Consider the following 24343-nt stretch of genomic DNA (forward strand, 5'->3'; position numbering starts at 1 on the left):
TCTTTTGATAAAACTTCAGATTTATCCTTATGTCCCAGTTCATTCTATGATGGTGATAATAGGAGCTGGCCTTGATTTGGACAAATACTGATTTTAATACTCACCTACTATTTGACCAAAATATATATTTAATTCAATGTACTTCTATTTTTACATAGTTTAAAATTATATTCTATTGTTGTTAGATATCTTAAGACATGAAAGACATTTAGGATGAAGCTCATTTTCATTGACAGTGGATGCAATTTTATATTTCAAATAGTCTTGATAATTTTTCTAACTTCTTATGAGATCTAACTACATATATTGTTATTGTTGTTTACTTTGTAATGTTGCGAAGATCTCACGTTAATGAAATGTCAGCTCTGCTATATTCTCATTTTTGCTTCCATTATTTGCATTTTCAATCCTTAGTTTCTTTATAGAAATCTTTTAAATTCACTTCTCCATTTTCCAAGGATTTTTTTTTCATTAAAACTATATCAATTTAACTGTAACTCTAGAAAACCCAATTTGTCAAAATATACTGAAAGTCAACAATCACTTTTAAAACTTCCACATTGTGGAACTTATTCTTACTCCTCAGAATGTCTTTTATAATATGTCTCAGGACCCTTTCATAACTGGTGAGGTGTGACACTGGAGGCAAGGTACACAGCATATATTAGTAATTGATTTTTTGAAAAAAATGAACATAAGTAGAAGTTGTAATATTTTATTTCTGCACCCCAGTAGAACTTCCTTTTTGCTTTTTCTACTACAGATGCTAGAATACCTTCAGATGCCAGGCCTGGCCATGTGTTCCACTCTTGGCTAATGAGATGTGAACATCTTGGATTGAATGTGGAGGTTTCCAAAAAGGCTACGTACCAGGATGAAATCAGCTAAAATGTCTTTTAGCTTTTACCCTTCTTTGTCCTGCTTGGAACCCTGGGACAGTGCCACTGGGACAGAAAGACGGAAGCTACAATCGAAGCAGAATTGAGTGATGTAAAGAGCCTCCCCGGTCCCAATTATTATTAGCTCTGTACTGCACACTCCCAGACTTCCTGTGTGAGAGCAATAAACCTCTCAACATTTATGTTCTCTGAAAGTCCTCTTTTTTTGCAGCCAAATATTTTCTTAACTGATATAATCATGTTGCACGGTTCTGTTTCATTAATGTTATATGTCCAACATCACAGTTAGATAAGATCCAAGATTTGAAGGTGCATAGGGAATAAGCATTTCATTTGATTAAATATAAACATTTTGTTTTGGTAATTCCAGTAATGTCTGAATATCTGAAATTATTAGGAGAGTTGCATGATTAGAAAGATTATTTAAAATATTTAAAGACAAATCTAAGTTTAGAATTAAATTATTTTTATTTTTCATATTATTTGGATGACAGTATTACCTTCAAACTTTTGCATTATATGGGATTTTCATTATTACAGATGACACCTTCCATAATACTTCTTCATAGGGTCTTTCCTACAGCATACATTTTTAATTTTGATAAAGATTAATTTGCTATTTTTCCTTATATGGATACTTTTGGTATCCAGTGTAAGAATTCTGCCTAGCTGTAGGTTCTGAAGATTTTCCTCCTAGAAGTTTTGTAGTTTAATGTTTTACATTTAAGCCCATGTTCCATGTTGAGTTAATTTTTGTACAAAGTGCAGGATTAGGCCTTTGGATGTCAGTTACTCCAACACCATTTGCTGAAAGGCTGTCCTTCCTCCACTGAATTGCTTTTGTACCGTTGTCAACCATCAAATGTGATTTAATATACTCCTGAGAATAGTATATGACATTTGACATTTTCACCTCTTTTTACCCATTCTGATGTTCTTCTTTCCTTTCCAAAGGACTCTGGATCCTATTGAACCTTCCATCTCAGCAGGCAGTCTCCGAGTTGAGGTGTAATGCGAGGACTGGTGGGTATGTACATTCGGCTCCCCACTAGGCCCTGCTCTCACCACCCTGGTGAAAGTAGAGCACTGACCCACCCTCATTGCAGATGTGAGGGGGCAGCTCAGCTCCCCTTCCTGGCAAAAATGGGCACTGATTTGTTGCCTCCAAGCGCAAATATAAGCTCAGCTCCCCACTGAGCCCCGATGACATGAGGGAGGGGAAGGGGAAGTGGAGTGCTGACTGACCCCATGCCCCACACCTTGTTTCACCTTGTTGATGCAAGCTAGGAGCAGAGGCCCAGATTCCCACTGAGCCCTGATGACACCAGTGAGGGTATATTAGTTTCCTATAGCTATCCTAACAAATTATCACAAATTTGGTGGCTTAAAGGAACAGAAATTTATTCTCACAGTTCTGGAGGCCAGAAGTCTGAAATTAAAGTGTCGGCAGGGCCACACTTCCTCGGAAGGCTCCAGGGGAGAATCTTTCTTTGCCTCTTTCAGCTTCTGGCAGCTCTAGGTGTTGCTTGGCTTAGGGCTGCACAACCCCAATCTCTGCCTCTGTCTTCACATGGCCTCCTCTTCTCCACATGTCTCTCCTTTGTGCATCTCTTATGAGGACACTTGTCACTGGACTTAGAGCCTGATAATCCAGGATGATCTCATCCTGAGGTCCTTAACTATTACATCTGCCAAGATCCTTTTTCCAAATAAGGTCACATTCAAGGTTCCAGGGATTTGACAAGGATGTACCTTTTGGGGGTCACCATTCAACACACTATAGAGGGGAAAACATTGGTGCTGGGTGGGGATGGAGGCTCACATCGTGCTGGGCCTTGGTGACACCAAGGATCAGGGAAGCTGACTGGTGACTAGCTCTTCCCTGACCTAGCTGGTTAAATCTTGCTGCTGCCAGGTGCGGGTGGAAGCTCACTTTGCCACTGAATCCCACTACCACCACCCCAGCAGGGATATCAAAGCACCACACCTGCCTCTGCCGGACGGAAGGTGGAATATGAGCTCCCTGCTCAACCTTGCCGACACCGCAGGCTGGGGGTGTCCAAGCACCACCGCCTGCTTCTGCGGCGCAGAGATGAGGTGGGGTGGCAGATTCGCTCTGCTTTGCCCACACGGCGGGGTAGGCGCAGTTTTTAGGTTGGTGTTTGGCTGGTGTTCTGCTGGGCCCCCCTTTGGTTTGTGAGCAGTCTTATGGCGAGGAGGAGCAGAGAAGCAGGCTTTTTCCTAAAGCCTCCCCCCTCTTTTTTCCTCTTTCCTGTCAGCAGTCCCAGGTTGGAGGCTTCTGCAGTGCCCCGTCTGGAATATACGGATGGCAATAAGGAAACCCAGAGAACTCACTGCTAAGACATTCCTCAAGTCCCCAGGTCCTTGGCCAGTTTGCCTTCTTCTTGCCACCTATGCTGGAGTCTTCCTACGCTTGTCTGTTGTGGTAAGTGCAGGTCTTCTAGTTTTACGAGGAAGGACTTGGGAGGAACGGGCTACTACATTCTGGCCAGACCAAAAATTGATTCATGATTCAGCTGCAGATTCCAGATAGCAGTTGTCAAACATTTTAGTGGAATTCTTTTCAATTTTTAAGTTCATGTTTCCTACAGTTATCAATTTAAGCAGTAAGTGAAAGAAAAACAATTTAAAATATATTTTAATCTTTAATTAATGCTGACCTCTGACTGTATATGCGTTCTTATTGATGTTTTCTTGCAGAGCATTTTCCAGGGAAAAAAAGCAAAAGATAAAAGTGCATTAAGAACACTTGTTGTTTAACATTATTCTTATATGAGATTAAAAACTATATTTAATGCTTCTCTTGTGCAACTATGAGCTCTTATTTTCACAAAGTACCTTCAGTAGTTTGTTCAAGAATACAGTTTAGAATAGTGTAACAGTATTTATGCATATTGACTTAGAAGTAAAAGGCAGTTAACTGCCACACATGATTTTAAATGGCCTCATTTCTTCTTTAGGAACGATGAATGCCCATTATGATGACATCCACGTCCTGATGGAATTTTGTGTGTTTTTAGTCCATCTTTTACATTGAGGAGGAAGCTTATTAAATTGGAAGGCATTGTTGCTTCAATTATCGATGGGGCCAATTTTCCTCTCATTTCTGTCTGGACAAACATCAATAGTTTGGAATATGCTGGGTTCCTGTAAACAAAGGAAGAGTTAAAAAATATAAAGAATTTTTAAGTTTATCTATTGAGTTTACAAGTTTATAAGGAGCAGGATTCTCATCTTATTCACCAATGACTGCCCATATAGTGCTTATGACAGCGTAAACAGTTACTGAAGGAAGGAAGGAAAAAATATGTAGAGTGATTTGCACACTCATAAATAACTATTTTACATAAAAATATTAAGGAGTCAGACTATATCTTAAAGTCTTCAGTTTTAGTTATCATTTCCTTTTTGTCATTTTATTGACTTTTTAAAATTATAAAAGTAATATATGCTTATATTTTCACAATTCCCCCTCACTCTGTTCACCAGAGATAATCACTATTTATAACTTTGACTGTACCTTTTCAGGTTATTGTCTATGGATATACAAAGATAGCATGTATGTACATATATGTATATGTACCTCACATATACGCACATGTACATTCTTGTTTTTACAAAAATGAGACATATTTATTTTTCTGGAACTAGTTTCATTTTCCTCTTAGTATGATATCATGCACCTCTTTCTGTGTCAGTCTATACAGATCAGCTTAATTGTTTTTCACGACTGCACATGGTATTTCATAGTCTATTAACCAGTCCTCTATTGACTGTCATGGGGTTGTTTCTCACTTTTTGCCACTGTAAATAAAGCTGCAATAAAGCATCTTGTAATGTATCCATTTGCACTTCTATAAATACTTACATTGAGTTTCTAGGTCAAAGTTTTTGTGCATTTAACATTTTGAAATGTTATCTCCAAATTGCCTTCCAAGAAGACTGTAGTATTTTACATTCTAACCCAGTGATCTTCAAACTAGAGTATATGAAGACTTGCCAAGGGGTATGAGAGACTGAATAACATTTAAGGGAATAAATTTTCAAATCTCTAACTTCCATGTAACTTTTCCTTAAACTGATAAGAGAATACGTTTCTGATGGAGATGTTGGCTTTTCTCTTGCCACCAGCCTGTTCACACCACCCTTCTATTGCTTTACAGAACCAAGGGATGCCTGTCATTCCCCCCTGAATAATACTGAATGGTACCAAGGTGCTTTACTCTGGCATATAAAAATCTTTGAGATGCTAAAGAGAAAATTCAATCTATTGGAAGTGAGTTGAGAAAGTGAATGACAGATGACTGGGTAATAAAACCTTACCAAGTCATGTCAATTCTTTGCTTTCAATAAAATGTAAGGATCTAATTGAGTTGTCACTTGATAGGTCGTTAAAAACAATTTTTGATTATAGGTCACTATGTAATTCACAGTACATAACTCAGAAGAATTTCAAGGGATTGAATGACAGTGCTAGGGTTACACTCTCTCCATTTTAACTCACTCATTTATGTGAACAGGGTTTCTTATGCTTATTTTATAAAAATGCAAAGTAGAAGTAGACTTGATATTAAATGTTGTCTCATTCTATTAGATGGGATATCTAGATCAGCGCTTTTGTCCCATGTTTTTTACAGTTAAATGAGTGTAACTGATAGAAGCATGGACTCTGAAGCCAGTCTGCATAGTTTGAAGCTGAGCTTTGCTATTACCTATGTGTAACCTTGAGAAAGTTAGTTAATCTCTCTGGGCTTCCATTTTCTTTTCTGCAAAATGGGGACAGTAATACAACCGACTTCGTGAGGTAATTGTGAGGATCAAATAATTGACTTATTTGGTATATGTAAATTGTTTGTAACAGTGTCTGGCACATAGTAAGTGCTAAGTTTTGCTAATAATATGTGTTTCCAATAACAATTTGCTTTTATATTGAACAATTACGTCATATATTTTTATTTTTATCAATGTGTAACAATAACAATTTAAACCAGTACACATATATATATTTTAACATTTAGATACTTGGGGTCATAGAAAATAAAACAAATTTTAAAAATTGGGTACTTATTTTTGCTGAGGTATGATAGAAAATAGATAGATAGTGATTAATAAAAGAACCCAAAGCATAAGATGTATTCTATTAGGATAAAATTATGCAAGGGAAAAAGAGTAAAAATATGGGATCAAGGAGAAAAGAAATGACATAAACTTTCTGACTGTTAAAGGTTATATGTATTTTGAAATTGATAACGTAATGGTGGGTTTCAAGTTGTTATGGTATTTAGATTCCATTGGATGCACTTAGAAGGGTGATATAACCATTTTTTTTAAATGTCAGGATTTAGAGTAGGCTGGAAATTGCACCCTCTTAACATAATGCTATGAAAGATTTTAATATCAACTTAAAAATGTGCAAGGCAGTATACAGTTTTACAAAATTCTCTTGAGGGGTTTGAAGACCTCTGCTCCAACAAACCGTGAGTGTCTATATTCTTACACCCTCTCTATGCAGAGTTTAGACTATTTTTACATTGTCTCAAATGGCTGGACTCACTAGCAGTTTGTATGGTCTTAAATCTCTATTTGGGTTTACTAGGGCTTTACACACTTAACAAAGCCTTTCCAGCATTTACTGTAGGGTACCTTTACTACAGATAATATGTTTTATAAGTTTACTACAGGACTTGGGCTGTATGGAAAGAGAAGGAACAAAATGACTGTTTTGTCAGTGCCCTTCTCCAGCGGGATGCTAGGCAGCGTTTCCACCCGAGGTGGGATCTCCAAATCAGAGCTTTTGTCCTATGCTTTTTGCGGTGGAAAGGGAACGGTGACGAGGAGCAAGAAGGGGACTTTGCCTGTGAAGCACACTTTAGGTTGTGTAGCTTCCCAACCAGAGTCCCCACCAGCAGCTGATGTACCTAGCTGATCTGGAGTAATAATCCTTCCCTGTTTTGTTCTTTCTTGCTGTGGAGAATAAAGTCCTGGCCATGGATACAAAACTGATGGATGGGCAGAAAGGCCATATCGTCATCAACATCATCATCTGCATCAATGATCCTGTCCATTAATGTAAATATTTGTGAATATCTTTTAGTTCTCTAATTCGGTAGAGAAAATATTAAGGAGTACGGGGCTAAATATAATTTTATTTTGACTTCCTTCACATAAATATTTTTCTCATATTGAGTGGTTTATATCTGACCACTTTAAAGTTTTACACCTGGTTTTATGTGTCAGTATCTTTTATTTAGTATAAAATCATTTAACAAAAATTAAAACGTAACGAATTTGTAGAATGATATACATTGAATTAATATATATGCATTTAAAGCCTATGTGTATTGGATGTTACCATCTTATCCCTAGGCTGGCCACCTGTGGGCAGTGACTCATCTCTAATTTCTCCCTTTCTGAATTTACCTATTGGATGGCTCATTCTGCAGGTATCTGTTCTCAGTAGGTAGTCCATTGGAAAGAATTTATTCAAGGTAAAGCATTCATTGCTGATAAACGTAACTGCATTATGATTCTAGAGAATTTATTTTTAATTTGCAAAAATTCCTTAATAATTCACAGAAGTGACTCTAATGGAGAAACATAAAACATCAGGTTAAGGTTAGTAGGAGGGGGTGAGGATGTCTGTATATATGTGACTAGTGCCAGAAACCTCAAATCATACTTTATAGGGAATTATCCATTCTGATTATGCTTAAGACAAAAATACTTAAAAAATTATTTTCAAAATTGTATTTAGGGGCAATATTTTTCCCACGAGAATATACCAGAACATATTTCTGGTGAGTTAGTTAACAAATTACAAATTGAACTAAAAAACTGTTAAAAAATAAATATATGGCAATAACACTTACTCTTGCAGAGGTGAACATATATAGCCACAAGCATGGTTACAACCACGGATATAATTTGAAGATGAAGGATATGCTGGAAAATCCACTAGTAGCTAAGTGATTAAAAAAAAATTAAAATGAAACTTATTCCACAAAGATGAAAAATTCTGTTTCCAGTAGCATATTTTAAAAAATGTATGACATAGCACTTGATTTAACTTAGTTATTATCAGCAGTGACATTAGTTTTAAACATATGTATGTATGTTTGCACGTTTGAATGTATACACAGGCCAAAAATGAAAAAATATCAGTATGATCACTACTGTCCTCTCAAACTTTTTCATGTAGTACTTTGAAAGATGCTGTTATCTTTCACATACAGGAAAAACTGTTAAAAGTATTGTTCAATTACTTTCTGAGATTTGAAGCAGAAATCACAAAGAAAGAGACTATTCTATTAGGATAGTGGGTTTATAGACGTTTTGGTTTATAAATTTTTAAAATAAAATATTTGATGTGACACCCCCAGATAACAGCCCTCAGAGTCACAAGCAAACGTAAGTTCCTGATATGACTTCCCCAACGGCGCTTCTGATCAACTGTCTCTCCCACTTCCCAGGGCCTTCCCCTGTGAGCCTCTTAGGTAAGATGCCCCCTGTGGAGCTTACCACAACCGTGCTCTTCTTGGTTCCAATTGATCAATCTGGCCTTAGCCCAGGAACCCCAAAGCACTCTACCCACAGACACTAACAAAGTCATGTGCCTCAGGTCCTGCCTCTCTCTGTCTGCAACCTGCCTTGACCTCGCCACGTGGGGCCCTTGAGGTATGCTGTACACTTCTTCCAGGACCTGTGAGTAATAAACTTCTCTATTTCAATTTCTCTTATGGTCATTTGTTGAACCTGGCTCACTATTGGCACCCTGTGCTCCACTAACAAATGTTAATTTAACAAAGTCTTAACAGTCCTTCCTGGGCTGTGATTAAGGATTAACAAAGTGCTGTTGACCTCATTTGTCTAGTGCTGGTGTCATGTGTTTGACCACCACCATAACCCTAGAGTAGGAATCCCTTCCTCACCAATGGGGTGAATGAGTCAATTAAAATTCACCCCTGGAAGTGAATGCTACAAACATTCACTGGAAGGCAGACTAATTCTTCTCACAGTATCATGTGATTCAGAGTTACTGTGGTATACTGGAAAAGGCATCAAATTTGGAATCAGGAGATCAGGTATAAGTCCTGGTTATACCATACATTGGCTGTGGTGACCTTGGGCAAATCACAAAATTCCTCTGAATCTGTTTTCAAGTTTTTTGATGCCAAATCTAGTATACTTTCTATTATTACAGCTGACTTGCAGCAACAGCAGAAATATCTGAAATGCTAATGAAACTGTATAATTAGTATCATACAATCATGAATGAAACAGTCCAATGTTCGGATTTTCATTTGTGATGGGCCATGTTCAAATCCCAAGAAGGTCATGGACAGGTGTTCTTTGTGGATAAGAACTTCAAGGCCTCTCTACAAGATGAAACTGCTTTACCTTTCTGGGCTTTTCTACAATCTCACCCCCATCCCAGATTTCAAAATCAGTTTAATAAAAGGAGGTAAAGTTAACCTACAGAGTTCTAAATAAATGATAAGGTGATGGCAGATATGTGGGCCATTTGTTTTGATGAGTGAAATGCAGCTTGGAGACTCTAAGAACCAAAGACTCAGTGATGTGGAATTTTACAAATGCAACTGGTTAAGTTTGCATTACTCCAACATTCACATTTACCAGCTCCTTCTAATAAAGTTATTATTAGCCAAACAGTAGGACTCAATTTTTAAAAGCTGCTTATGAGGTATAATTTACATACTGTGAAGTCTAGCAGTCTTAATAAGTGTCAGACCTATACTTTGCTGTACCAGAGTTCAGAATCGCTCACCCCACTCCTGTCTTCTTCCTGTTTCTCCACCTTTCTACCAGCTAACAGTCTTTCTCATTTCATTCATTTTTTTCTCCTCCTGAGCTTTCACTCTACCCTCATCTCACCCTGATCTTCTCTCCCCTTTTAAGCCCTATTTGCCTCTTGCATTCTGTCTTTCTTTCTCTCACCTCTATGATTTTAAATTTCTATTCCATTACCTATATTTTTCTTTTCTATTTTTATTCTCCCTCTTCATTTCTGAGATAATGTATTTGAAAGTGTTTCTAAAACCACAATATAATGTTATTTCACACTTACTCTTTAAAAAAGTCACATGCTGTTTGTTCTTAAGTCCTTACAGTGTCTACAATGTTCCTGTTATCTAGTGTATTATGACTAAGATAAATCTACTGACTTCCCGTCAACAAGGCATGCTTAATCTTTTTATTCCACCTGATGAAGGAAGTGAATCCATGAGTTCAGTCCCCTCAGTAACCGAAGGCACACATCTGCAGGAGAGCTGACCAAGTTCAGAATGTGGTATTCATTTAAAACAGAATAAAGGTAACTGGAATTGAACTCTTGACTAATAAAGAAGGAAGTTTTAAGCTTTTTATAAAAATTTCAACTTGATTTGAATCTATAAAATACAAAGTGTCCACATAATACAGATTTAATAAACTCAAATCACTAACATAGAAAACTAAAAGTGTATTCATACAGTGAAAGTCCAATAGTAAACAGTAAATTACAGAATCAATTTTTTGTACCATCTTGTACACTTTAAATGATTTGTCCCATGTGACTCTGTTTTCAGGTTTCTGGAGGAAATCAGATAGTTTAGATGTTGATTCTGGAATTATTCCTTCAACACGATATCTATAGTTAACGAAATAAAGAAAATTCAAAATTTAATAAGTTTAGTCTAAGTTGAAAATATAATGCTATCACAGTATAAAGTACACTAATTTAGCAAATAATGTAAAGAAAACTTGAAGGTAATATCAGCAATTTAAAATACTAATATTCAATTGGAAGTAGCCAGGTTTATATAAATATGCATTGTAATAATTAATATAAATTATTTAAAAATTCATTTTTCTACAAATTTTGTTTATAATGTTTCTATAGTTGTCTTTTTAAAAATTTATTTATTTATTTATTTATTTATTTTTGGCTGTGTTGGGTCTTCGTTTCTGTGCGAGGGCTTTCTCTAGTTGCGGCAAGCGGGGGCCACTCTTCATCGCGGTGCGCAGGCCTCTCACTATCGTGGCCTCTCCTGTTGCGGAGCACAGGCTCCAGATGCGCAGGCTCAGGAGTTGTGGCTCACGGGCCCAGTTGCTCCGCGGCATGTGGGATCTTCCCAGACCAGGGCTCAAACCCGTGTCCCCTGCCTTAGCAGGCAGATTCTCAACCACTGCGCCACCAGGGAAGCCCTATAGCTGTCTTTTTAAAGGGGCTACTTTCATTTAGAATTTTTCTAAACTCTTTCTCATAAACATTTACCTACTGTATTTATCATAAGCCCACTGTAACTGATGAGAAGTTTGTGTGGTTGTGCAATATCTTGTGGCCTTAATTCTTAACTGAAGGATGTAATGTGGTCTAAAGCAGAGGTCAGCAAACTTTTCAGTAAAGGGCCAGATGGTAAATAATTTAGGCTTTGCAAGCTTCATGTTCTATGTTGCAGCTATTCAACTTTGCTAGTGTATCAGTGAAGCAGCCATAGACAATATATAATGGGCACGCTTGTGTTACAATTAAACTCCATTTATAGACACTGACTTCTGAATTTCATTTATTTTTCACATGTCAAGATTTGGAGAAGTAACTAACCTTTATGTTAATCCATCAATAGAATTGGGTTGGGCTATCACAATCAATGAAGTTAGGACAATGTGAGAAAACTGGATTAAAACCCACTATTTAGCAGTAGGTTGTTAAATGAAAATGAAATCTGAATAATATTGGCTATAATTTCTCTCTCTGTTAATCATTCTTTCTAAACTAAGGAGATAGGTTTAAGTAAAATCAAAATTTTAAACCTCTAAAAAGTTAAAATTTTTGGAGGAAGTGAGGTAAAAACTAAATGCTATTATTACAGAAAATAGTTGTTATATTTATGAAGAGTTCTTTCTCTGAACCTTGTTTTTATGATTTGGTAAACAAGTAAGTCATTAGACTATTTTTTTGTATGTTAGTCTCTCTTTAAAAGCTCAGCTGGTCCCTAGTTTTCTCTGTGAGATATCCTAAAATTTTCTTAGTATGTAAGGTTTCCTTCCTTCAGATCTACAAAGTTTTTAAGAGCTTATTATTAAGCTCTATAGAAGACAGTGACAAAACAACCTGAATAATTATCAGGTCCTTTGAAAAAGAAGGCAGATATAAAACAGTTAAAATTTAAGCACAAAACTATTGTTAAGAGGTTTGTATATACCTCCCTAGATTGCTTTTTTTATTAATCTGTTCTCTCTCTCTCTAATTATATTGTAAATTTTGAGGATAAAGAGTTTTTAACCTTTTTGTATTTCTAACTAACATCGAATTAGGTGCCGTTTATTAAGCACTTACTATATATTTACTGATAATGACTACCCTTAATTTTTTAATAGCACTCTTTTATTGACTGAGTGATCAAACATTTACTATTTATTATGTTGACCCTTGAACAACGTGAAAGGTAGCGGTACTGAGCCTCATGCAGTCAAAAATCCGTGTATAACTTTAGAGTCGGATCTATGTATCTGTGGTTCCTCCATATCCACAGTTCCACATCCAAAGATTCGATCAACTGCAGACCCTGCGGTACTGTAATATGTATTTATCAAGAAAAAATCCACGAAGTTAAAACTCGTGTTGTTTAAGGGTTAACTATATATATACTTCAGCCTGGCAGAGAGTCAGACATATAATCAAACAATTATTAAATGGTTTGATAAGTGTTGAAGAGATAGAAAGCAAAAAAAAAAAAATCAAGGTAAGAAGGGGAATAATGTGCTGAAGCTCTTTTTGGAAGGTTTGCCCAAACCCTTTTATAGTTATTCATGATAAAATTAGGGATGGAGAATATTGAAATGGAGGATATTTAGGCATCAGCTGCTTTGTTTCTTCTATTTTGGAGAGGAAGTTAACTTTAAGTAACAGTACATACATTACATATAATTTACAAAAGCATTTTGCTTTTTTCATTCAAAACTTTGTTTTAAAATTTTATGCATATGGTTAGCTATACTTCTTGTATAATATTATAAATGCTTAATATAGAAGTTCTCTATATTTTTAATTAAAATTCTTTATTAATTATGTATATTGCAAATATTATATCTCTGGCTACAGCCTACCTTTTCACTTATTTCTTTTGGTACAGAAGTGTTTCACTTTACCATAGTCAAACTGACCAATATTTTCCATTGTGGTTTGTGCTTTTTTATGTCTTCTACAAGATATCCTTCCCTACTTCAAGATCATTAAGCTACTTTCATACATTTTATTCTAAAATTTTATAGTTTGTATTCACATTTAGGACTTTAATCTACCTGGAATGGATATTTGTGTATATGGATGGTGGATAGTGTGAGGTCAGCATCTAATTTTACTTTTTACATATAAATAATCACTTATGTTAGCACAATTGATTATAAACAGTTCATCCTTTTCCATTTTTTTGTAATGCCTTATCTGTTACATATCAAGTTTCCACACATGTGTAGGGCCTGAGCATACCCATATATTATTGCAGAGCCTCCCTGACATTTGAAAGAAGCTCCCTAGAAAAGACAGGAACTTATTAAAAACTCTCTTGATTGAAGTTGGCTTGTAATAATTCTAATAATACTTTACACCTGTATCTGCATAGTTCTTTATGCTGAGATACTTAATATTTGATTTTGCTGATGTTTCATAGTTGCTAGTACACACAGGCAATAAAATTAAAATGTTAGGAGAGTAGCATATAGAGTCAGCCCACCTGTTTTCAAATTCTAGCTCTAGCTCTTACCAGTTATCTGACCTTAGGCAGGTTACTTATTCGAAGTCTTGGGTTTCTCATATGTAGAGATAGTAATATTTACCTCATAGGGCTGTCATGAGGACTGAATAAATTAATATATTTACAGGATAGTACATGGCATGTATTAACTGTTCAATACATGTTAGCCATTATTATTTCACATATATTGATTCTTTTATGATAGTCATCCCACTCTGCCTTGTATTATAGGTATTTATGTACTTTTCTCTCTTACAAAGACTAAAAACTCCTTGAGGAGCAAATTTGCTGGATAAAATAGTGAAAAATTAACTTTAAGAGGTTTTTTTCTTGAGATGTCAAGATTATAAGCTTTACAAGTATATGCATTTTGTTTTGATCACCACTATACTACCAGCACCTAGAAAGTAATTAATGAATAACTGAATATAATGAACAACATCATTTTAAATAAGTCTAGATACCCTGCTGAAAAGTCATAGCTGGAAATCATGCCTTTATAAATTAAGTGTCTTGGGGAACGTCCTGTTTTGACCTCATTCTCTTCCCCACTCCATTCATTCATTCATTCATTTATTGTAGGGAAAAGTCTTAAAATACTGTGACTTTCTTTTAAGATTGTCTAATTATTAAATATTGTATTCACATTTAAGCCTGTAATTCATCTGGAATTTAGACTGGTATAGCTATGAGGTAGAGATCTAATTTCAAATGTTTACATCTTTCTGTTTATCATTCATTAGATAAATACTTAATTGAGCACTTACTATGTGCCAGGTATTGAGGCTACAGGGGTGCTGCAAGACAAAATGTTTCTTACCCTCAAGTTGCTTTGTGATAATAATAATTAGAGCTTCCATTTACTAAACACCTAATATGTGCCAGACACTGTGCTAAGACCTTTGTGTAAAGTATTTTACCTAAACCTCACAACCCTTATCTATATAATTATTATTCTCATTTTACAGATGAGAATACAGAGACTTGGAGACATTAAGAAATGTGTTCGACCCTCCTACACTGTTGGTGAGAATGTAAATTGATGCAGCCACTATGGAAAACAGCATGAACGTTCCTTGAAAAACTAAAAATAGAGTTACCATATGATCCAGCAATCCCACTCCTGGGCATATATCTGGAGAAAACCATAGTTCGAAAAGATACACGCACCCCAATGTTCATAGCAGCACTATTTACAATAGCCAAGACATGGAAGCAACCTAAATGTCCATTAACAGGTGAATGGATAAAGAAGATGTGGTATATATATATATATATATATATATATATATATATATATATACACACACACACACACACACACACACACACACAATGGAATATTACTCGGCCATAAAAGAGAATGAACTAATGCCATTTGCAGCAACATGGATGGACCTAGAGACTTTCATACTAAGTGAAGTCAGACAGAGAAAGACAAATATGATATGACATCACTTATATGTGGAATCTAAAAAATAATACAAATGAACTTATTTACAAAACAGAAACAGACTCAACAGACATAGAAAACAAACTTATGGTTACCAAAGGGGAAAGCAGGGGTGGTAGGGATAAATTAGGAGTTTGGGATTAGCAGATATAAACTACTATATATAAAATAGATAAACAAAAAGGTTTATAGCACAGGGAACTATATTCAGTATTGTTTAATAAACTATAATGGAAGAGAAAAAAATGTGTTTGAGTTCATAATAATGCATGATTGAAACTCTGACTGCTTCCCAATCCCATACTCTTTTCACTATATTATACTAATACATTGGGGGGTAGTTTACATATGTGTTTCTATGACTTGGATATGAAAATTGTTATGGGAGGAAAGAAGAGTCCCTAATATACATATAAGTTTATCAGCATTTGCGGATTTGTGATTTTTCATATCTTCTGTTTAGGATAGGGGTTGGCAAACTATGTCCCATAGGTCAAATCTAGCCTACTTCCTGCTTTTGTAAATAGCTTTACTGAGACACAGCCATACTTATTCATTCATGTATTGTCTATGTCTACTTATGTATTGTGCTCTTGTGCTATCATGGCAGAGCTAAGTAGTTAGAACAGAGACCACAGGAGCTGCAAAGCCTAAAATATTTACTCTCTGCTTCTCCACTGAAAAAGTTTGCCAACTCCTGGCTTAGACTGTCTACTCAATGGCTAATTGTTCATTTTCCAGTCATCTGTAAAGGTGAGAAAAGTTTGTTATTGGTATTATATAACTGCAAGGCAGAAATTATTTATTTTGCTGCCTATAAGATTATGAAATATAATTAAAGTTGTGTCTTGGGTAGAGGGTAGGTTACTAGTTAAAAAGTACCTTACCTTGGCCTTCCCTGGTGGTGCAGTGGTTAAGAATCCACCTGCCAATGCAGGGGACACGGGTTCGAGCCCTGGTCCGGGAAGATCCCACATGCCGTGAAGCAACTAAGCCCGTGTGCCACAACTTCTGAGCCTGTGCTCTAGAGCCCGTGAGCCACAACTACTGAGCCTGCCTGCCACAACTACTGAAGCCCACGCACCTAGAGCCCGTGCTCCGCAACAAGAGAAGCCACCAAAATGAGAAGCCCGCGCACCGCAACAAAGAGTAGCCTCCACTCGCCGCAACTAGAGAAAGCCCGTGGGCAGCAACGAAGACCCAACGCAGCCAAAAATAAACGAACCAAATTTTTAAAAATGAATAAAATCTATCTTTAAAAAAAAAAAGTACCTTATCTTAATTCACTAGTTAGAGGTGTACTGGAGTTACTGGCTTTTAAAAAATATGTAAATATCATGCCTCTTTGAAAACATAAAACATCTCTATGTCTTGAATACTTGAATCTATCACTCAATGAGCAATTCAGTATCTACTGTGTTCAAGACTCTTCAGAGATATCAATTTTGTCATATTTGAATCTAAGAACTATATTTTTATATCTATTGATCATTAAAATGAATGGTTCTTTGGATATTTTACTAAGATCTATAATAAAGCTTCATGCTCATTATGAATAAAGTGACCAAGTCAAATGAAAAATATTTTAGTTATTCTCTCTTGTCTCTCACAGTTTCTGACAAGCTTTAGCTGGTATGTGGGATAATTGATACATGAAATTATGTTTCTTACAGATCATCATTTCATGAAGCAATGAACACCTTTTAGTAAATGTGCATTTGTTTCAACATGCTAATTTGAACATGCGTCTCTAAATCATTTTATAGCCTTTTATGGCTTCTGTGAATGAGTACTGCTGAACAGTAAACTAGGAGGATAAGGGAAGAGAAAAACAGTGGAAAGTGCCTGTTTTTGCATACTAGAAATTATAAACCTGGGGAAGCACCTGTAAGATGATAGGCTTTTTAGTGATCTTATTTTTGGCATTTCCTATGTGATAATTAGAGTTGGGAGTGGGACTTCCAGAGTGGCTATGTGAGGAGCTAAGGAAACCCTCTTCTACAGTCACTGAACTGGTGAACATTACTTTCAAAAACTACTTAAATTCCCTAGAAATTGACCTAACAGCACACAGGAAATGAAGAAACATTTATTCAAGAAAATCTACTAAATCTAGGTAGGAAAAGTCAGAGTCTGTAGCATTTGAGCCACGACCTTCTTCCAGCCATGCCCCCTCACTCTACGGTAGCTCTGCTCCAGCTGGGTGCAGACTAGAAGACAGGGGCTCTCTCTCCCCACCAGATCCAGGCTAGGGCTATGGTTTCATCCTGGGATCAGCAGGACACTGACATCTCTCATCACCGAAACTCCCAGCTCATGTTGTAGAAGCTTTCCCCGCATGCACTGCTCAGAAGACTAGGGTTTCCCGACACCCTGATCTCACTGGTAGGGTGAGGGCTTTGCCCAAGGCACAGTACGCTGTGAGTCCTGGGGCCTAAATTGCCCCTCACCCCTAGAATAACAGGAGCAAACTGAGAAAGTCATGGTACCATCCTTCCCCTATGTTACCCACTTGCTCACGGAGTAGAAGTGTTACTTGGCTTCAGTGTATTAGTGCACAGGTCCCTACTCAGAGCAATCAGAGTGAATGTTAGGCTGCCCCTAATCAGAGTAATGAGAGTAGATATACGAGGTTGCCACACTCAGGAGAAATCAGAGTGGGTGTACTAGGCTGCCGCTAAGGAACATCCAGAGTGAAGTAGCAGGCTGTCCCTAACCGAGAAGCAAGGGGAGCTTTGTACTAGGCTGCCCTTACTCAGACAAATCACGCTGGATATGCTAGGCTGCCCATACTGAGGAGCAATCAGTCCAACATGCGGCTTGACCGACTTGCAAGCATTCCCCAAGCCACACACAGATTAAGTAGCGAAGGGCTGAAGTCTTACTGGCTCAAGAGACTGAAGCATAATCTCTGAGTCATCACTGGCTGAGCAATAAGCTATTCCGACCACTTTAAAATAAAATCACACTCGTCGCTGGTGGTCTGGAAGAATGTGTGTACCCCAAGGCTATGTCCTCTGAGGAATGACTGGTGACACAACTTCCAAGCTACCGGCCCCCTGGCTACATGCAGGGCAAAACCATAAAACTCCCTGAACTGTGAAAACAGTTTCCAAGCCACACACAGAATTGACAGTAAAGGGTAAAAATCTTACTGGCTTTGGGTGCTAAGCACAACTTGTGACCAATAATGGCTTATGTTAACCTAGGGATGACCTATAGGATGTCAGGCTGAAAGATAAAAACAAGGACAAAAATCAGAGCAGGTATATCTGAGGCTGCAGACTGGGAGGGAACAGACTTCACGGAATTAGTCCAGACAAATCACTAAACAAATAAACGCCCAAGCAATAAGAAGCCCTGGGAGAGTGGGTGGAATCTGTATCCAGAATTGCTATATTACCTAAAATGTTCCGTTTTCTTTTTTTTTTTAAGGATTAAAAAAAAAAAAATTGATTGATTGATTTTGGCCGAGCCACGCGGCATGCAGGATCTCAGTTCCCCAACCAGGGATCGAACCTGCGCCCTCGGCAGTGCAAGTGCAGAGTCCTAACCACTGGACCGCCAGGGAATTCCCTAAAATGTCCAGTTTTCAAGAAAACTGTGAGGCATGCATGCAGAGAAACATGGAAAGTGTGATCTATACACAGGAAAAACAACAGGCAAAAGAAACTATTTGTGGGATATATGAGTAAATTTAAAAATGAAATTATTTAGCTTAGTGTGTGACATACAGTAGATTAATAGGGGAATTAATAGGGAACATAGGGGAATGTGTCAGCTGAATTGTGTGCTGGTAGGTCTGTATTTCATCTCTTGAGGGTAGAAAGGAAAAAAATTCCAACCAAAGAACTGGCCCCCTTCTCATGCATATAGGCAAGTGCTCAAAGCTAACCACAAAAGGAGCTTTTTGGGTGGGAAATTAATAAGAAAAGGTGAAAGTGCTGAGAAAATATCTTCAGGTTTTGTTGTTGTTGTTCTGTAGTTATAAGGGAAACAAATATGTTTAAATGCTTTCTATTTGGCAGCCAATATAACATAACTAAAGTCCATAAATTCATTCAGGAAATATTTATTAAGTGTTTATGTGACAGACACTGTTCTGGTGTTAGGGATACTACGATGAACAAGAGTTTATTTCTAGTCTGGTTCCTGTTCAAGTTCCTATTCTCAAGTTTATATTCTAATAAGAGACATAATAAATAAGACAACAAATGAAGAAGATAAATTTCATCTAGTGATAGATGCTGTGAAGAAGGTAATAGCAGAATAGGGTGGTAAACAGTGGCTTGGTGTATTTGAGAACTTTGACCGGTTGGCCAGGAAGGTCACTCTGAAGAGAAGCAATGAAGCTGAGATCTTGAAAACAAAAATGACATCAGCCTTCGAAAGATTTGGGTGAAGAGCACGCTAGGCAAGAAAAGAGCAACTATGAAGGCTCTGAGATGGCTTTCAGTTCAGTGCATTCGTGCAAACAGTAGTCTTACGTGGCTATAGCATAAGGAGAGCAAGGACACAGTGGTAGGAGAGGTCAGAGAGGTAGGTGAGGGCCAGATAGTGCCCTGCAGAGCATAATAAAGCCTGTAGAAGATTTTAGGCAGGGGAGCAACACTGAACTATATTTCAAAAATCTACTTTAACCATTGTGTGAAGAATGGGGTGTAGTTGAGTAAAGGTATATATGAGGAATCCACTAGGAAGTTACTGAAATAATCCATGAGATGCGAGAGAATGATAGTAGGGAGATAATGAAAAATAAATCACTTCTCTCTGTACATACCTAGTCAATTAGAGCTTCTATTAGAATCCAAATCTGAGATGAGTGACCCATTATCTATCTAGGTCAATGTTTTGCAAGTATGTTCTTTGTTGAAAACATTTGGAAGAGTCTGAATTACAGTTTGACAGATGTCTTTGCTTTAGGACTTCTCTGAACCTTAGAGAAGAGAAAATAGTCTAGAGCGTTTTGAAAAACTTGACAATGCAACCCATGTTCCCCCACAGGGCATTTTGAAGGATAATTTCTCCCAGACACTAGTTTGGCAAACCATATTAGACCATGCTATATATCCCCAAAGTGTGCAATGTTTACACTTGGTCATCCAGTCTAAATTAACATGCATATGTTTCTTGCTTTGATTATTTATAACCCTATAAATAAAACTGTGAAGCTTGAAGTACTGGAAAATTTTAAGCTTCCCTAGCTTTTTCCCTTGATTTATTTGATGGCAATCTCACCTTCTTCTCATTCCAAGCTGAGGGAGGTAAACGTTTCGACTGAGGCAGACCAACCTGATCAACATGTTCAGATTGATTTCCTTTGGAAGAACCTAAATATCTGCCCCAGCTGATTTAGAATAATACAGATATTTTGAAAAGTATTAACTGCTCCAGTCACAATCTCCTTCTGTACATAAACATGCTAAATTTAGAAGAATCAGTGGGCCGTGCTTGACAAAACAAGCATGCAAAATTGAGATTTGTGTATCTTCTAGCAGTCTTAATTTTGAAGCTGTGCTTGATATTTATTGGATGATAGTTCAACCGTAAAAAAGAATTAAAAGAGAGTTTGCCAAAATCGATGTGTGATAGGAAGCCTCTAAAATGGCCCCCAGTGATCTCCACTTCCTGGTATTGACACACTTATGTAGTCCCCTTCCCCTGAGTCAGGGTTGGATCTAGTGATTCACTTCTAATAAACTGAATATTGCCAAAATGATGGGGGGGGGTCACTTCCAAGATTAGGTTACAGAAAGTCTCTGGCTTCTCTCTTGTTTGCTCTTTCTTTTGCTCTCTCTTAAATCCCTCCCTCTGAGGGAGGCAAACTGGCATGTTGTGAATAGCCCTATGGAGAGGCCCATATGTCAAGAACTGAGGAAGGCTTCCAGCCTAGAGCTGGCAAGTAGCTGAGGCCCCCAGTCTAACAAGCCCACGAAGAACTGACTGCCAGTGACTGTGTAAGTGAGCTTGGAAGCAGAGCTGCCTTCAGATGCGACCTAAGCCCCAGACCACACCGTGACTGCAGCCTTGTGAGAATCCTTGAGGCACAGGCACCAAGCTAAGCTACACCTGGATTCCTGATGACATAAACCATGAGACAGTGTCTGTTAAATCACTAAGATCTGGGATAAGATATTACTGTGTATTAATAAATAAACTAGTATGCAGTGCATATACATTTCTCTTAAAGCAAGTGCAAAAAGTTTCAATTTTTTTGGTCTGTGTAGTATGGCATGTAAGAGTACAATATCGTTGATGAAAAATTTCAATAAAGCTTTAAAACAGCCTTATTGAGGCTATTTTTTGAATGGCTCTAGGCATTGTGTAGAGCACCTTGTATAAAAGTACCCAGCAAGTATCTGTAGAATAAATACCTTCCAAGGTTTCTTTGATGCATAGCTTGCTGTCCACACTGGCCTGACCTGGAAGGCACCAAAAAACTACAACAACCAAAAGTTTATTCCCATAGTGTGCCTGGGCTTGACCTTACCCACTCCCTGCTCAATCTATTTTTGAAAGTGCCACTATTAGAATCATTAATTATTTAGATAACAAAGGTAGGGATTACCTTCCTGATAATTAAAATGAATAGGAGAAAGTATACCAGCTTTGTCCTACAGTAAAAAAATTGAAATGAAACACAAGATAGATAATTATAGTCAGATGAAAAAAAGAGTAATAAGCACAAAACAGAGTGGTGAAAAGAAGGAGTGGACCCCTACCCCTCAAAAATAAACTAAATAATATTTGGTTTTCTCAATAACATATGATGATTTGATGGCATTAATGTGATATCACGAGCAACAAATGTACAACTCTTAAAAAGAAGGTTAAAAATGTCAGCACAATTTCCCTTAGAGTACTTGTATCTGAAATAACACGATCCTCAAAAATATCCTTAAGGGGCTTCCCTGGTGGCGCAGTGGTTGAGAATCTGCCTGCCAATGCAGGGGACACGGGTTCAAGCCCTGGTCTGGGAAGATCCCACATGCCGCGGAGCGACTAGGCCCGTGAGCCACAATTGCTGAGCCTGCGCGTCTGGAGCCTGTGCTCCGCAACAAGAGAGGCCGCGATAGTGAGAGGCCTGCGCACCGCGATGAAGAGTGGCTCCCGCTTGCCGCAACTAGAGAAAGCCCTCGCATAGAAATGAAGACCCAACACAGCCAAAAAAATAAAATAAATAAATCAGGCGCTTAAAAAAAAAAAAAAAACCCTTAAAAGCAGCTTACACAATAAATTATATATGTTAGCAAGAGGAATATATTGGGGAAATAAACTTTATCTTTAAGTGGTTCATTTAATGGAAAGGTGAAGTGTTTAAAAGACCAAGAAATACTATTAGAAAGAAAAAATCAATCTATTTTTATAGTAATTATTTCTTGAAGTGGAAATTTCCTATCTTAGTGAATTATTCACTAGAAGTGATTTTCTTTTCTGATTGTCTTCCGATTTGAAAAGTAGGTGGTACATATTGCTCATTTTATTAATTTTACATTTCAACCAAGTGACTTTATAATTAATTTCGACTTCCTGTTCACTATCAAATAACGTTTTATAGCTAATGAAGTAGCATTGAATTCTAGATACATCAATGTCATTGAATTCAAAACAATGATTGTAAATAGGAGATTGTACTTACAGATTTCCATGGAATTTCTTAGAAGCCTTGCTGTAAACACTTATCTTTTTCTCAAAGGGAAATAAAAATCCACAAATAAATTAGCTGTCAGATACAGAAAAAATGAAAAACAAAAAACAAAAAATAAAGCAAAAGTAAAAACTTTTTTTTGGCTTGTAAAAAAAAATATTTTTTAAAATGTCTTTGCAATGAATTGTTTCTCATTAAAAAACAAACTCTTCAAACATATTTAACTTGCTTTCTTACTGAAGTCTTAACCACCTTCCAGCCTGCTGTATCTTGATCGTAACCTAAAATTTCTTGAGCAGTTTGTTGGGCGAGTGCCTTATAGTCCAACTACCTGCAAAGTTTTAAAAACAAATGACTGGTGAGAATGTAATTGTACAAAAATTTTTTTAAATGCTGTATTACATTTTAATACTATTTCTATGTCTGTCACATAGCAATGAACAATAACTACTTTTGCAAGGCATGCATGCACGAATCTCTTCCTTTTTATTCATAGTCTTTCAAGTGAGAAAATGTGATATAGTAAAAAGAGCAGGCTTTGGCTTTGGAGTCAGAGACCTGGGTCAAATCCTGTCTCTGCCACAAACTAATTGTGAACCATGTTATTTCATAGTTCTCTTTCCTCATTTTCTCAAGTTGTAAAGCTGGGACAATACCTAACCTCATAGAACTGATATGAGGATTAAATGAAATAATGCACTTCAATGTCTTACCCCTTTGCCTGGCACATAATAGTTATTCAATAAACTGTTATTTCTAACAGCTAAATCATGCTTCCTTTCTCTTGTAAAGCAGCATAATCTGTTGATCACGTGTTACTGGGAATTCCTCTTTTTAAAGTGAGTGGCAGTGGCACTAAATGATCTGACCCCTGCCTTCCTCTCCAAAGACAATTCCTACCTGTCTCCTTCTCTCCCACTTAGCTCCACTCATACTGACCTCCTGGCTGTTCCTCAAATACAACCAAGCAACTTCCTACCTCAGGGTCTTTGTACTTGCTGTTCCCTCTGTTTGTAATGTTCTTCCCCAATATGTTCACAGGACTGACTCCTCTTCATTGGTGTCTTTGCTTAAATGTTACCTCTTCAGAGAGGATCAAATTCACATCAATTCAATTCAAACACATTTACTGAATCCTCGCTAAGGGTTAGACGTTGTGGCAGATGTGGCAAAAAAAGGTTGAGTAAGATGCTGTTTCTGCTTTGAATGAGCTCAGGAAGGTGGAGTCTCATTGGTCCTTTGGCCCATCACCCAGTTTTCAAATAAGGGAAGCTGGCTGGTGTGGTGGAAAGAATACTACAACACAGCACTGGATTCAAATCTTGGTTTTGCCACTCACCACGAGCTTTATCATTTTGAGTAAACTGCTTAAACTTTGAACTTCAATTTTCACTTCTTAGATTGGGGATAGTAATACCTATCTCATGGGGTCATTGTAAGGGTTAAGTGAGTTAATATACGTAGAAGTGATTGAAACAGTGTCGGGTCCCTTCTTGGTGATCAAAAAGTTAGTGTTTTTTTTTTTCTTAAAATGGACACATTTAAATCTACCTTAAAAAAAACTCTC

General features: G+C 37.1%; 1 protein-coding gene and 1 non-coding gene across 2 annotated transcripts; both read right to left on the reverse strand.

Annotated features, from left to right (window-relative positions):
- Window positions 1-3722: 3722 nt before the first annotated feature.
- STARD6 (StAR related lipid transfer domain containing 6) lies at window positions 3723-24130 on the reverse strand. The gene is made up of 6 exons (XM_059893795.1): window positions 24116-24130; window positions 23014-23103; window positions 22768-22817; window positions 10317-10566; window positions 7790-7881; window positions 3723-4067 (listed from the first exon to the last, which is right to left on the reverse strand). The coding sequence occupies exons 1-6, from the start codon at window positions 24128-24130 to the stop codon at window positions 3866-3868; spliced, it is 699 nt and encodes a 232-aa protein (XP_059749778.1). The 3' UTR covers window positions 3723-3865.
- TRNAA-UGC (transfer RNA alanine (anticodon UGC)) lies at window positions 18627-18699 on the reverse strand. Its single transcript has one exon. It is a non-coding gene; the product is annotated as a tRNA-Ala (tRNA).
- Window positions 24131-24343: the final 213 nt, after the last annotated feature.

Source organism: Balaenoptera ricei, chromosome 14, assembly GCF_028023285.1.
Source record: "Balaenoptera ricei isolate mBalRic1 chromosome 14, mBalRic1.hap2, whole genome shotgun sequence".
Taxonomy (NCBI): Eukaryota; Metazoa; Chordata; class Mammalia; order Artiodactyla; family Balaenopteridae; genus Balaenoptera; species Balaenoptera ricei.

What these genes read in the sequence shown, in the direction of transcription:
- STARD6 (XM_059893795.1), bottom strand. An exon ending in GGAAGGTGGTTAAGACTTCA is followed by an intron (nt 22,818 to 23,013) that starts GTAAGAAAGCAA and finishes TTTCCCTTTGAG; the next exon opens with AAAAAGATAAGTGTTTACAG. An exon ending in ATATGTTCACCTCTGCAAGA is followed by an intron (nt 4,068 to 7,789) that starts GTAAGTGTTATT and finishes CTTTGTTTACAG; the next exon opens with GAACCCAGCATATTCCAAAC.